General features: G+C 46.4%; 1 protein-coding gene across 1 annotated transcript in view; it reads left to right on the top strand.

The window, feature by feature from the left end:
- The window catches only part of LOC119962245 (kinesin-like protein KIF28P), a 125,020-nt gene that overhangs the window by 72,477 nt on the left and 36,264 nt on the right, over nt 1-16,279 (top strand). Inside the window, exons 15-19 of the mRNA XM_038790235.1 lie at nt 4,564-4,711; nt 7,459-7,577; nt 9,281-9,388; nt 11,432-11,577; nt 12,194-12,322. Coding sequence (XP_038646163.1) covers nt 4,564-4,711; nt 7,459-7,577; nt 9,281-9,388; nt 11,432-11,577; nt 12,194-12,322 — 650 coding nt within the window. The remainder of the gene's footprint in view (nt 1-4,563; nt 4,712-7,458; nt 7,578-9,280; nt 9,389-11,431; nt 11,578-12,193; nt 12,323-16,279) is intronic.

Raw genomic sequence — 16,279 nt, 5'->3', positions numbered from 1 at the left:
TACACGGGGCGCACATGGCGGGCGGCATTAAAGATGGCGGTGCCCACGGGCCGCACGAGGCCTGATGGAGGGAAGATGGCGGCGCCCACGGGCCGAATGTGTCCTGTGGCAAGCAAGATGGCGGCACCCACGGGTCGCACGTGTTCTGAGGTGAGGAAGATGGCGGCGCCCACGGACCGCACATGGGTTTCGGGGGCGAAAATGGCGGCGCCCATGGGTCGCATGTGGGGGGTGCAGGAACAATGGGCCTGTTTACAGTAGCGATCGGGCGGGCCTGGCACACAGAAGCGAAATGTCCTTTCTTCCCGCAGGCCTTGCAGAGTGCGCTCCGGTCCGGGCAGCGCTGTCGGGGGTGCTTTGTCTGTCCGCAGAAGTAGCACTTTGGTCCCCCGGGGTTGGCTGGCTGCCGCACGGCAGAGGCTTGGGGTTGGCTGGGGGCGGTCGCTGGTGGGGTCCACTATGGGGTGTTCGCTAGTGGGGTCCACGATGTCCAGGAGGGGGGCGCCGTGCGGTCAGGGCCGTACGCTTGTACATTACAGGAGGCGACCGTTAGTGAGATTGCGAGTTTCTTGGTCGCGGCGAGGTTGAGGGTAGCTCCTTCTCAGAGGCACTGGCGGTTGTACACTGACCCTAAGCTCGTAACGGTAGCGTGCCTGATTAGGAGTTTGGAATGTTCAACGGCCGAAACAGCCTGGCAATCGCAGTCCCTCGCCAGGGCGTGCAGGGCATGCCAGAAATCTTCCACAGATTCACCGGGGAGTTGATGCCGCGTGGACAGGAGGTGCCTGGTGTACAGTTTGTTGATCTGCTGGGTGTAGTTCTCTTTCAGCAGCGCCATGGCCTCAGCGTAGGTAGGCGTGTCCCAGATGATGGGAAGATATCGGAGCTCAGCCGTGTATACCGGATCTGGAGTTTCTGTGCCTCTGTGGGTGGTTCTGTCGTAGATCCGATGTAGGCTTCAAAGCAAGCTAGCCAATGGGTGAAGGCCGACTTGGTATTGTCTGTTTGAGTGTGCAGCTGCAGGCAATCTGGCTTGATGCAGAGGTCCATCATTGTAAAATCTCTGCTTAATAAATTGATGCACTATCAATTACGACGAGACGAGAGTAGAGTAATCGAGGCTTTATTAAGCAGAGATGTGTAGCCTCCTGCAGCTGCTGCCGAAATGGCTGCAGCTCGGTGAGCACACACATTTATACTCCGCCTACTGGGCGGAGCCAGCAGGCAGGGATCTACCCCCGTACCTGTAGTGCAGGGGCCTTACTGTATTACATCTCGTATGTGATATATACAACAGTGGTGACTACCACAACCACCCAGAATTGATTTTGTTTCCACCATGTAATCTTCCCTCCATGACGACTCTTTCTTATTTTAAATTTAAAGTACCCAATTAATTTTTTCCAATTAAGGGGCAATTTAGCGTGGCCAATCCACCTACCCTGCACATCTTTGGGTTGTGGGGGCGAAACCCACGCAGACACGGGGAGAATGTGCAAACGCCACACGGACAGTGACCCAGAGCTGGGATTGAACCTGGGACCTCGGCACCGTGAGGCAGCAGTGTTAACCACTGCGTCACCGTGCTGCTGGAGCCTCCATTACGTCTCTGATGAGTCAGTGCTCCTACAAGTGAACCCCACCACTTGAGAGAAGCACTGTGAGTGACAAGGGGAGAGAATGAACTTTTGGGTGGGTAAATTCAACGTCCGTCAGCAACAGTGACTTGGTAGCACCATTATAGCCCCAGCTGGCCGAGTCCTAAAGGATATAATTGCTTGACGTGGTCTTTGGCAGGTGGTGAGGGAACTGAGAAGTGGAAAAAACTTCCTTGACCTCTTCCACACCAATCTATTTGTCACAGATGCACGTGTCCAGGACAGTATTAGTGACCACCACACACTACTTGTGGAGACAAAGTCCTGCCTTCTCATTGAGGTATCCTTTGTTGTGTTGCAGCACTGCCACCATGCTAAGTGGGGTAGACTTCGATAGGTCCAGCAACTCAAAATGTCAGCCATGAGGCGCTGTGGGCCACCAGCAGGAGCAGAACCATATTCAACCACAAGCTGTAATTTCATGGCCCGGCATATTCCCCACTCTACCTATACCATCAAGTCTGGGGATCAACCCTAGTTCAATGAAGAGTTTAGGAGGGCATGTCAGAAGCAGCACTAGGCATATCTAAAAATGTGGTGTCAACCTGGTGAAGCTCCGACACAGGACATGCCAAACGACATAAGCAGTGTGAGATAGGCAGAGCTAAGTAAACTGACCAAGGCTCCTTCAACAGCACCTACCAACCTGTGAGCACTGCCATCTAGCAGGAAAAGGGCAGAAGATGTATGGGAACCCCACTACCTACAAGCTTCCTCCAATTCACACACCACCCTGACTTGGAAATATATCGCTGTTGCTGTATCAAAATCTTGGAACTGCCTCCCTAAGAGCACGGAGTGTTCCAACGATACATGGACTGCAGCGGTTCAAGAAGGCAGCCTGCCATCACCTTCACAAGGGCAATTAGCGATGGGAATAAATACTGGCCCAGCCAGCGATGCCCGAGAACAAATTTTTTAGAAGTTGGATGCCTCTCTCTGTGAGGGCCAAGTGTCACATCCATTCCAAACAATACTCCAAATTGAGCTCTTTGCAAATCGCTACTTGAGATGTATTTGACTCGACTGTATAATGTATGCTTGAAGTTAAACTAACTTTTACTCTCACGATTTGTAACTTTGGTGTGCTGGCAGTTCAATTTATAAAGCCCCATTCATTTTCCCAGGATATCCTGATGTGAGGTACAGCCAATGAAGTATTTTTGCATTATAGCCACTATTTACAATGTCGGAAATGTGGCGGGCAGCTTTGTTCACAGCTGGTATTCACAAAAAGCAATATGATCATGACAGGAATGCTCAATTTTAGCAATAATACTAATGGACAAGTATTGGTCAGAACACCCGGGTTGGACTGTCCTTGAGAAAGGTTGAATTGGGCAGTTCTGTCCCTTTAAAGAGGCCGCTCTACTGCATTTTCATCTCATGGGGGTGGGGACTGGATAGAGTTGGACTCACTGCCTCTGGAAGCTGTTCAAAGAAGACAACTGAGGCAGCCAAGTGCTGTGACTCACTGGGTAGAAGGCCCACATTGCTTCACTGGGATTTTGGTCCAGTTGTATGAACGCCAGTTAGTTCCTCTAGTCCTCACACCACATTCCCTTCCAACACCACTCTATGCCCCCTCACATCCCCATGCCCTTTCATGCCCATCCATGTCCCCTCATACCCCCATGCCCCCTCCATGACCCTCATATTCTCTAGGTCTCCTCCATAACCCCATGACCGTTCCTTGTCCCCTTTCACCTTCTATGCCTACGCATCAGTAAGCACTATCAACAGAACCAATGTGCCATATAAAAAAAGTGGTAATTTAAAAAATAAAATAAACACCCGTTCAAAAATCTCCTTGATACAAAATGCTGCTTTTGCAGCCTTAGAAAAATATCAATCAGACAGAGGCATTCGAAGCATCAGTAAAAGAAGCTTTACCTCACTTAATATCTCATAATCTTGTTAAAATAATAGACATATTGAAAAAAAACAAATCAAAGAAACAATAACTTTTTATAACTTCATAAAGCAAATCTATGTAAACATACCCGTGATGCTGATTCCATTAGTGAATCTTGTAGCTCAACCAAGCATTCATAATGAGGCCATCTTGAGACTGTATTCGCATAAACAGATGGCAAGACATCTGTTTCTCCATATTGCCTCATTATGAATGCTTGGCTGAGCTGAAAGGCTCACTAATGAATCATTAGCAGGCAGCATTTAAAAACCCACACGCCTAGAACAGGGATGGGATACGAGAATTGGATACCGTCCATCATTTTCAAACCCCTGCCTCCATTCCGACATTGATGGAGGAATGACAATTAGGATCAAGCTGCTCTTCTTTAAAATAATGCACATCATTCACATCTGCCCAAGAAAGTAGACAGTGCCTTTGAGTTAACATATAATCTGAAAAATGACAGAGACAGTACCATACTCTCTCAATACTGCATGGGAATGCTTCCTTAGATTTGTTTGTTTAAGTCTCTGGAGTTAAACATGAAACTGCAACCTTCTGAATTCATATTATTTGTGTAGTCTTGGGAACAGAACTACACTAGACTCTGTGTTAGTGATGACTGCCATTAACTGTAATTGTAAGAAAGCCAAGTGGTACTTGGTCAATTTAAAGCTCAGAGAAAATGTGCAATCATTCATCAAAATAGTCACCTAAAAATCTAGCTTCAATCTTCATTGAATTATTCAATAATAGCTTTTTTGTAACCTCAGATATATGGGATTCTGAACATACCTACCACTTAAGGAAATATTCCTAAATGTACAAATATCGAGAGCTTGATAGACACAACTGCTTGATTTTTGAAAAAATGTAGTTGCACTATAAATCAAAGATTGCCTCCTGAAGATCGCAAAGACCTGCACTGTCCTATGATGTATTTGTACAGTAAATGATGACAGACACAACTGTTTTCTGCCTCAGCAGGACAGAGTGATAATGGGATCCTGTTCATTCTACCTGTATGTGGGTTTCCCACATGAACGAAGTGGCAGGGATAAAATTCATAAATACAGCTATGAATTTTTTGCTTCGGAATTGGCATCTATCGAAGCATTTGGACAGGTGAATCTAGGTATGTTTCAGTTTTAACTCTAATAATGTTTGACCTTATGAACGTATTTCTAGTGCTTAGGGGCAAAAGGTTTCAGCTGTATACTCCTGGTCTTGATCATGACAAGCCAAAATAATAAGCAGCTGGTTACAATCTACATAGAGTCATAGAATCAGAGGGTGCGATTCAACGGACAAAAGTGAAAGTCTGCTTTTGGGCAGATTTGGCGAGGTGTTTCTTGGTGGTTACAACGCGGATATTCAACGGCACTTGGCAGTTTTTTCTGGTCACAGGAAATTTCTCCCCTCCAAAGTCACACTTTGGCTGATTTCTTATAGGAATAGCTCCTCACTGATCAGGGCACCATTTTGAACCATCTCTAGACACCCCCCCCCCCCCCCCCCCACCCCCCTTAAAGCCATACCCCTGCTTTTGGGACCCCCTGTTCAACACCTCAACACCTGTTCAACACCTTTTGTTGAGGCCCAAAAATCCCCCTCCAAAGGTCAAGGCCCACCCTGGGCCCGAACCCTGGCCAGCTAGGTTGCCAGGCTGGCCGCGCCTGGGTGTCGGGGGGAGTACCAGGGTACTACCCTTACCACCCGGGGGTCTCTAATGGCCTGCGATACCCCCCAAGATGCCGTTATGCCTGGTCCACTTTTGTGGAGCCCATTTTTAAATGGTGCCCTGGACACATCTCGCAGGCGCGGCTAGTGACTCCCGAGTGCATACAAGGTATGGCTCATTTGAACATGCAGATCGGGCGAGATCCAGATCGTGCCACATGGAGGAAGTCGGGTGACTCGTGATCGGCCCGGCGCTCGGTGGGAAGCCCGAATTGGGGGTCTTGTGCAATTCACCCTTGTGCCCAGATCCGTGCCGGATGCAACTCGATGGCTAAATCACACCCATAGAATCCCTACAGTGCAGAAGGAGGCCATTTGGCCCATCAGGTCTGCATCGATCCTCCAAAAGAGCCCCTGGGACTCACTTACCACTCACCTGCACTATCCCCATAACCCCACCTAACCTGCACATCTTTGAACACTGAGGGACAATATAGCATGGCCAATCCACCTAACCAGCACATCTTTAGACTGTGGGAGGAAACAAGAGCACCTGCAGAGAATCCACGCAGACACAAAGAGAACATGTAAACTCCACACAGACAGTCACCCGAAGCGGGAATTGAACCCAGGTCTCTGATGTTGTGAGGCAACAGTGCTAACGACTGTGCCACCATGCAATTAAATATAACCAGTTCTTTATTTCTTTTTTATTTTCCTGTATTAATATTATCTTCAAACAGCCTCTAGTTATTTAAATGAGTGTCTGACTACTGCCAGTGAGTGATTGAAATTACACATGTTAACTGTGAAAGAGAGCAAGTGCTGCCTTCTAATGTTAATATGAATTCTGGAAAGGCTACAATCTTCCACTTCACAGTCCTGGGGTTATTAGCGCCAATGCAATGGTGGCTACCACTTGAAAGTCTGGAGCTGAAGTAGACCAGAAATCCCGCTTCTCCTGGCCCACAAAAAATGGTTGAAACCCTTACTTTTTTTTAGCGACCCTTCTGCTCTAATGCCAATGAAACTAGTTGAAGAGTGAATGGTACAGTTTTCACTTAGATCTGTCATGAAATGGCAATTCATAGAATTTACAGTGCAGAAGGAGGCCATTCGGCCCATCGAGTCTGCACCGGCTCCTGGAAAGAGCACCCTACCCAAGGTTAACACCTCCACCCTATCCCCATAACACAGTAACCCCACCCAACACTAAGGGCAATTTTGGACACTAAGGGCAATTTATCATGGCCAATCCACCTAACCTGCACATCTTTGGACTGTGGGAGGAAGCCGGAGCACCGGGAGGAAATCCACGCACACACGGGGAGGATGTGCAGACTCCGCACAGACAGTGACCCAAGCCGGAATCGAACCTGGGACCCTGTAGCTGTGAAGCGATTGTGCTATCCACAATGCTACCGTGCAATTGTGGGGTCCCATGTACATTACAGGAGACTGATTTTAACATGACCAAAGCATCCCCAATGAAGAATAATAGCTGGTTGCTCAGACTAAGCTTCTCCTCCTCAGAACCTTCCCCATCATCATTTAAACCACTTGGTCGGATAAATTTTAGTGTCCAGTTTTAAAGTTATTTTACGCGATTGTTGCTTTACTGCACAAGCTAAAGGATCTAATTGCAGATTTAAAACAGTTATGAAAACGTCACATGCCATCAGAAAGAAATTATTGAGTGAAAAGGTGAAAAATTGCTAATGCCTAAATCGGAGAAGTTAACTACATTCACTGCACGGCTACCCACTAAATATTTTTGATGTCCATGGGCTAGATGGTTTTGCCCTGTGCAAATTTTTATTTAAAGTTGCTCTAATACTCATTCCTGGAGGGAGAATCACATTGTCAATGTTCTTTGTCTATGGAACATATGCTTCACAGACAAAGGACCCAACATAGCTCAGGTGCGCAGTAAGAAAATATTTATTTTCAAGTGTATTACTTCATTGTGATTTTTCCCCAATCTGGATAATGAAATAAAATTAGATGAAATATAGAATAAACAATAAATGATTTAGTTCATACCTACTGTGGTATTAATTACTTTTCTTTCCTTTAGCTCCAACATATACATTCTCCCTTGTTTACTATTTTCCACCTGTTCTTTTTCGTAGATAGTTCATGGAACTACTGACAACTGGTTTTAATCTCTTGCCGTCAAATTTTCTTTCTTGTGCTTATTAGGAGTCGGTGAAAAACAGGCGGAAAATCTGGATCCTAATTTGGCCAGAATCTTTCATGATTTCACAGCAATCATGCCAATGGTGGCTCAGGCAAACCAAATAAGTGAAGAACTTAACAAGGTATATTTCCTCATTTCCTGCGATGATTCAATCTCCCCTATGGTCTTGTTAAGACTTTGCTTTTATAATCCTACCTTTTCTGAGGAGCTCCAGGAAGCTCTCCTCAGCAGCCCACAATAGAACTACAGGTTGGGAAGACACAACTAATTGCAAGTTCCTGAGTCTTTGTGTCCAATACTTTTTTACTGTGATCAGTCGTTTTACAAAACTAATTACATGTTTGCTTCCTTTGTAAAATATATTTTCTAGCATTATAATGGAATACTGAAATAAAGGCGCTGATTGTGACAGGGGTGTAGTTTTGACAAACCAACGTTTTCCGTACGCTGTGGAGTATGGGTATATTTCTATTGACAGATTCTCGTGTCTGGAAGTCAGCCTGATTGACAGGCTTGGCTACCAGTGCACCAGGGAGCATTGGGGAGCAGGCTGAAGGCATAGCCAAGGAGCCTGTAGCTGCTATTGGGATCATGGGCAGGACGAGGATTCAATCCTAGGGAAGCAGGAGGCTTAGTGGCTGGGGGAGAATCACTCTGACTCCTCCCGGCACACAAGCAGTGTTGCAAAGGCAGTATGCCTCTTCTCTTCCCAGGAATATTCCCTGCTTCCTTTGAGCCACCAAAGAAAGCCAGCGAGTCAGTGTTACATCCTGTAAAACAGGTTAAATGTGAGGCTGCCAGCCTTTTTCTAATTTCGAAATGGCCCCTCAATGTCCTGGGAATAAGTTGTCCCCTTGTCTCCCCCCTCAGTTAAACCTGGAAGTGGACAGGTTGGGGGTCAGATTCTGAGTGTATTAAATTTTTCACATCTCGCTCGACACCTTCTCGTTTTGGAGGTTAAAATGACCTCTAGATTATCCAATATGATGAATAGTATCGCCAATACTGCCTGTTTCGACATGTAGTAACTCTTTGCTCTGTTGAAACTTGGCTTAGCAGGTAGCACTGAGTCAGAAACTTGTGAATTCAAGGGCCACTCCAGAGCTCCGAGCACATAAATGCCGGCCATGTGTACTGTGCTGTCATTGCAAGGTACAAAACTGGATTTGTCCCCTCAGGTGGATGTAATAGATGCCATGGCATTCTGAAGAATAGGAGCATTCACCTGGAATCCTGGCCGAACATTGTCCCGACGGCGGGATTTACTGACCACCCCGCCGTGTGTTTTGCTGGGGTGGATGTAGCCCACCAGCGGGGTCTACCGACGCCTTCGTTGTCAATGCGATTTCCCGGTGACCGTACCCCTCGTTGCACGGAAATCCGTGTGCCGGCATGGGAACGGAATTTCCTGTTGGCGTGAACAGCCGGTAAATCCCGCCCAAAGTATCTCCTTGCTATTTGTGTACCTTTCTGTGTGTAAATTGGCTGGTATATTTCCTAAGTGAAGTGTCCACACTTAAAAATCTGTAAAATTCATTGGGATGACCTGATGTTGTGAAAGGCACGAAAGGAATGAAGGATTTCGCCAAGTCCGGAACAACCAGTTGCTACAAGGGAGGAAGGTGAAATCACCAGGGATTCAATCCATACCATCTTCAATGGTCCTTGATGGTTAATTAGAGAGATATATGTACAAAGACCTGGGAACAGTTAGCTTTGACAATTTGCATTCTTCCAATGAAAGATTTACAATGGTGCAAAGAAAAGTAAATTTTGTTGTTAATGCAATACCAAAATAATGGTGCATTTTTGTATTTCCAAAAGGGGGTTACCTTTGAAATAGAGGTGAAAAACTTGACATCAACAAACGCCAGGGGGGAAGAATTGGAAAAAGAAATTATTGTCAAGGTAACAAACAAGCTAACCAAACAGGTAAGCGATATCAACAGCGGCCGCTATAAGTAAGCAATGTTAATTTATGCACTGTCCAGATACAATTTCAAGTCTAATTGATTTGTGCTAATGCAAATGTAATTGGAAGATTTTAATAATATATTTTCCAGATGTGTGACTTGAACGGCATCAAATGACTAAAACATCAGGTGGGATTCTCCCAGCCCATGGCCGGGCCAGAGAATCCCCGCAACCGGGCCACGCCTCCCCGACGTCAGCACGTGATTCTCCGCGGAGTGGAGAATCGGCGCCATTGGCGCTGGCGCGTTTGGCACGGCGCGGGTCGCGGGCCGCTGTACGCTGCCGGGCCACCGATTCTCAGTCTGGGATGAGCCGAGCGGCTGCTCTAAAAAGGCAGAGTCTCACCGGCGCCGTCCACACCTGGTTGCAGCCGGCGGGAACTCTGTGCGCAGGGTCGGGGGGCAGCCAGTGGAGGGGGGGGGGGCGGGGGGCTCCGACCCCGGGGGGAGGGCTCCGACCCCGGGGGGGGGGGGGGGGGGGGGGGAACCCTCCGATTGGGCCTGGCCCGCGATAGGGGCCCACCGATCGGCGGGCCGGCCTCTCGCTCCCCAGGCCTATTTCCTTCCGCGCCGGCCCCTGAACTCCTGCGCCATGTTGCGTCGGGGCCAGCGTGTCCCACATGCGCGGGTTGACGCTGACGCCACTGCGCATGCACGGATCTCGCGGCGCACAGTTCGCGCCGGGATGGGAGGCTGGAGCGGTGTGAACCGCTCCACGCCATGCTGGCACCCTGTAGGGGCCAGAATCGGCACTTCCAGCGGCCTGTTCACGCCGTAGTGAAATGCGACGTTGTTTCTGGCGGCGTGGACACTCTGCCGCCGAATGGGAGAATCCCGCCCAGTATTTCTCAAAAATGTTATGAGATTCGTTGAATATTAAATAATGTTTCAGCTAAAATAGAGTGTATGTTAGCATAGGACCTGGTCTGGTCTTCACCCAGTCCGAGTTCACACAATGTGGGAAACCCTAATACCCCCTGACAAGCCATGTAGTTGTAAAAGGGAAATGCCTTTAGGGGTGGGAAACAAATGCAGTCTTGCCAGCGTTGTCAATTTCCGAATGACAAATCGAGAAAAAAAGATTTATGAAAAACATGAAATATAAAATCTGCACCTCTTTTTCGTTTAATCTTTGAAAAGAAATCTCAAGTTAATGCGAGTCTCTAGTCATGTCTGACATGGGATCAAGGCAGTACAACCGCTGTGTAGTCAATATTATGGCTATGTGATGTGATAGTATCATGCCAGCTACTGTGTCCCTCAAAGTGGTGGTCCTGAGTTAGTAGGAAAAGGAGCCATGCCAAGTATATTCAAATATTTGTTCTATCTGTCTGCTCCCACAGTAAGAATAATGATGTCAAATAATTTACTACATTATCTAGTAAGGGTGAGCATGTATGTGTTTTCTTTTGCCTTTCTCTGGGAGCTTTTCAGGCCTCTGCCAATTCAACATTGCGCCAAATGCCAGTGTAGATGTTCAGAGTAACTTAGACATTGATTTATTTTTTCACGGTCACCCTGTAACAATGCACCGCAACACATCCAAATGCCTCTTAAGATCAAAAGTTTGCCACATGAGAAGTTCTGAGTAAGGTGTTACATTTGATCACTCCCACTACACATCACTTATGTATGGCTGCATTAGTGTACTCTACAGGCTAAAGTATGGATTAGCTACCCGGAGTTCGTAAGGTCAAATTCCACCATGATAAATTACGAAATGAAATTCAATACCTTTGGGTGTTTGTGGGCCGGCACAGGATAAAGGAAATTGTGATATGTTGTCAGGTTGTTGGAAAGACCTGACTGATTCATGAATGTCCTTCAGGGAAGGGAGTCTGCTAATCAAGTTTGAACCCGGCTTCGATTTGTTTTGTGTTCAGTTTCCTGGACTTGTATGAACATGTTCATCCTTCATACCCCATACTTGGTAAACCAATAGTTGCCCGCAGCCATATATTTCTGTGACCGAAAAACAAAGCGACTATTGGTTTATTTCAAGGTCGAGATCTGGCCACGAGACAAGTTCACAGATCGAAAGCTTTTAATTGAAGACATGTACCAGCACTTTCTGGAAAATGGAAGATTACAGAATAAGATGGAACAAGATCCATTCTGGGATCCTGTCGAGATCTTGCACATTGGGAGGTAAAATTCAGACAGCATGTAATGCAAGAGAATGATGCTTTCATTATGCTTATTATTGATCATGGCACATGCAACATTTTGCCTCAAAGGGATATTGGTTCAATTTGTATCATGATGTTGCTACTATATTGAATTCAGTTCACATAGCTCCCGGATATACAAGGATTTCCAGGATGTAATTAGGACAAATTATTTGGAATACCAATAACAACTTGCATTTATGTAGCATCTTTAAGAACACAGCAGTATTGCCAAACTGAATTTAACACCAGGTTATATTGAAGGAGATATTGGGACAGTAGCCAAATCAGTAGGTTTTAAGGAACATCTTTAAGAAGGATAGAGTAGTAGGCAAGAGGAAAATGTCAACGCTTCGAGCTAGGTAGCCAAAGGCACAGTTGCAGATGATGAAGCAATTCAAATGGGGGTTGGACAAGAGGCCAGAATACAGGTGAACTAGATGAGAAACCATCTTTAAAGTGGTAACAATGAAAATATGTTACTAATTGGATTAATTTTGCAGCTTAAATCTTCAAAAATGACAAAGTAATTAATCAGTAAAATGGTTACTTGTGCCACTTTCCCATCAATACGAACCAGTGTAAATATGTTGCAGTGCCCATGTGTGGTTGGCATCTTTGGCGTATTGCATAGCATACGAAGACCAGGTGGACGTTATCAACAATCAAGGAAAAGAGGAAGCTGTTATCCAGATCAGATTATTCCCCTGCAGATCAACTGGAACGTAAGTCCCAAACACTACGACAAAATACCCACACTCTTAAATTGAATGACATAAACAATATTGATGTTTTTTTCAAGAATTGTTGGGATGATGAGTTGGAATTACGTGTTCCCTATTGGGTAAATGATTGGCACTTGATATTGGGAGGTTTTCTCTTTTGGATAGAGTATCGTGTGGAATAGCAGTCATGGAAAAATATTGATTGTCAGGAATTGACATAACTATTTCCTGTTACGTTCTTCCTATGGCCTTAGTCCAAGGATATATAGACAGGATAGGGGTTTAATCTGTTTGAATAAATTTGGATCCTCCGAACACCCATTAATTTGGGGGGGAATCTCCACTTGGTAATACAAACAATTGAAATGGGATCAGAAGTAGGTCATATGGCCCCGCAAGGCTGCTCATTCGATGATATCTTGGGTGATCTGTTTGTGTTAACCAAAATTTTCCAGCCATTCCCACTGGCAGGACCTCCCGGTTCCACTGATGGCGATCCCTCTCCTTCGGTTCCCCAGCGATGGTGAGAACAACAGGAAGACCCCATTGACAATGACGGGACTGGAAGATCCCACCACTGGCCATTGGCGGGCCCCGCAAAACATGCCGTGGAGTGGCCCGTTGAGTTCCGCATTCCCCACCTACCCCCAATAACCTGTGATTCCCTTGCCTAACAAGAACCCATATACCTCTGCCTTAAAAATATTCAGTGACCCCACTTCCACCACCTTCTGAAGCAGAGAGATCCAAAGTCTCTCAAACCTCTGAGAAACAAATTCTCCTCAGCCCTGTCCTAAAAGGGTAACCCCTAATTTTAAAACTGTGCCCCCTATTTCTGGACTCACCCACAATATCCTTTCAACATCCATCTTGTCAATACATTCAGGATCTTATATACTGCAAACAAGTCACCCTTCGCTCTTATAAACTCCAGTGGAAACAAGCTTAACTTTTCCAACCCATCCTTATAAGAATGGGTGCCCAAACAGGAGGCATCCCCCCGCCAAGCCCCCTAGTCAGTGTTCACATGGTTTACATAGCAGCCTTGGCAATTGGCATGGGCCTCCCTCACAACTGGTAAAATACCACTGGTGCCAAGTGGTGGCTCTTAAGTGGTGATTAATTGGCCATTTACAGTCCACAATTGACCTAATGGTGAATGCCCACCGCCACTCAATGTCCCCCCCCCCCCCCACACCCCCACCTCCTCGGCTGGTACATTTCCAGCATAGGCGGGCTCAGTGCCATTCACGACTCCTCAGATATTGAAGCAGTCCATGTGCAAATGCAACAAGACCTGGACAATATCCAGGCTTGGGCTGACAAGTGCCAAGTAGCATTTACGCCACACAATTGCCAGGCCATGACCATAAGAGAGAATTAAGTCATTGTCCCTTGACATTCAATTGCATTGTCATCACTCAATCCCCCGCTATCAGCATCCTGGGAGTTACCATTGACCAGAAACTGAACTGGGCTAGCCATATAAATATATCAATATTGCGGCTACAAGAGCAGGTCAGAGGGTAGGGATCCTGCAGTGAATAACTCACCTCTTGACTCCCCAAAGCCTGTCCACCACCTACAAGGCACAAGTCAAGGGTGTAATGGAATACTTACCACTTGCCTGGATGAGTGCAGCTCCAACAACATTCGAGAAGCTTGACACCATTCAGGGCAAAGCAGCCTGCTTGATTGGCACCCATCCTGACACACACAGTAGCAGCAGTGTGCACCATCTACTAGATGCTCTGCAGAAACACACCAAGGCTCCTTAGACAGCACCTTCCAAACCCATGACCACTACCATCTAGAAAGGCAAAGGCAGCAGATACATGGGAACACCACCACCTGTAAGTTCCCCTTCAAGTCACTCACCGTCCTGATTTGGAAATATATCGGCATTCCTTCACTGTCACAGGGTCAAAATCCTTGAACTCCGACCCTAATAATACAGTGGGTATACCTACACCACATGGACAGCAGTAGGTCAAGAAGGTAGTTCGCCACCAACTTCTCAAGGGTAATTAGGGATGGGTCTAGCCAGTGAAGCCCCCATCCCGTAAAAATGAATTAAATAAGGGTGTGTGGCACAGCGCCCCTGCCAGCCCATTTCCAGGGATGGAAGGGCTACAATTCTGGTGTTATTTCCCGATTCGCACCTTTATCAGGCAACCAGGTATGAGTACCCAATAGTGTCAAGAACATATACATGTCAATGGAGTAGCTGGAACTTGAATTTATATGCATCCATGGATTGCCACAGACAATTGCCACGGCAGGTCAAAGGCTCAGAATTCTACAGCGAGTAACTCACCTCATGACTCCCCAAAGCCTGCCCAGCACCTACAAGGCACAGAGGAGGGGAATGGAATACTCTCCATTTACCTGGGTGAGTGCAGCTGCAACAATGCTCAAGACACTTAACACCATTCACTCCTTGGACAGCACCTTCCAAATCCACCACCACTACCATTCAGAAAGGCAAAGGCTGCAGATACCTGGGAACACCACCACCTATAGGTTTCCCTCCAAGTCAATCACCATCCTGACTTGGAAATATATTGCTGCTCCATCACTCTCGCTGGAATTCACTCCCTAACAGCACTGTGGATATACCTATATCTCAGGGACTGCAGCTATTCAATAAAGCAGCTCATGGGCACTGTCCTTCTCAAGGGCAACTAGGGATGGGCAATAAATGATGGTCCAGGCAGCGGTGCCCACATCCTGGAAATGAATAATAAGAAAGTTGTTAAAAGAATTAATAAGAAGGAAAAAATAACTACATCTCCCAGCAGCTGGTATGCGATACCATAGTCTTAAAAAGCTAAAACGACATTGTACTGATGCTAAGAAATATTTTGTCCCACAGCAGTTCTACTGCCATTGCTTCCTCTAAAGGGTAAATAGATTTGAATTTTGTCTTGCTCTGATTTATCTTCCCCATAAATATAACCTTAATTCTGCCTAGGTCTGACAGCCTTTGGGTCCGATTTTGATTTCAAAATAAACTGGAGAACAGGGCTACGCAATAACACTATTAAAATCTAAATATTTATTACTGTAGCTGTAGAAGACGCAATGGATAACGTGGCCATGCTATCAACACAGTGACATGTTTACTCCTGCTAAAATAACCATTAACCCTCAATAACTCTTCATGAGAATTGTAAGAGTAGCTGGAAAATTAATTTACTTTAGAACTTTACTCCTTGGTCGCACGGTCTCTGTTGTGCTTTCAATTTTTGGTTTTTGATATTGAACCAGAACAAAATTCCAGAAAAGGTACTTGAGAATATTTTGAAACAGTTAATTTTATTGAGTAATATAGTCCCGCTTGCCACACGTTAGTGAGGCTTCAGCAATATTCAATTGTGGGCCGGATTTCATCTCTTTGGAAGTGAGTGGATTTTGAATGAGTTTAAATTGTTAGATTTTTCACCGAAATGAGCCGAATCTTTTACATGAGCTGAAAGGTATTTGTAATTGGGCATCGAGCAGTAAATGATGCCAGACTACGTGGCACCAGCAAATCTTTACATGCAGACAATGTGGATCAGAAACTCAAAGGTTTCAGATTCGCAATAGTTGCATGGGTGGGCCTACTGGCAGCACATGGATTGCAAAATTCACCTGAGCAGAATATGTAAGATGGGGGAATTTTCCAGGGCTGCTAGCCAAAAGCAAGAATCAGGATGGCCCTTTGAATCGGGTGTGAGGCCAAAAATGGGATTGACATCCGGGGTTCCCGCCCAGACCCGGCGAGGTTCTCGCCCAGACCCGCCGAGGTTCTCGCCCAGACCCGGCGAGGTTCTCGCCCAGACCCGCCGAGGTTCTCGGCCAGACCCGGCGAGGTTCTCGCCCAGACCCGCCGAGGTTCTCGGCCAGACCCGGCGAGGTTCTCGCCCAGACCCGGCGAGGTTCTCGCCCAGACCCGGCGAGGTTCTCGGCCAG

This window comes from Scyliorhinus canicula, chromosome 2 (assembly GCF_902713615.1).
Source record: "Scyliorhinus canicula chromosome 2, sScyCan1.1, whole genome shotgun sequence".
Taxonomy (NCBI): Eukaryota; Metazoa; Chordata; class Chondrichthyes; order Carcharhiniformes; family Scyliorhinidae; genus Scyliorhinus; species Scyliorhinus canicula.
Note: the sequence above shows the minus strand (reverse complement) of the source record. Positions and strands in the feature narration are given on the sequence as shown.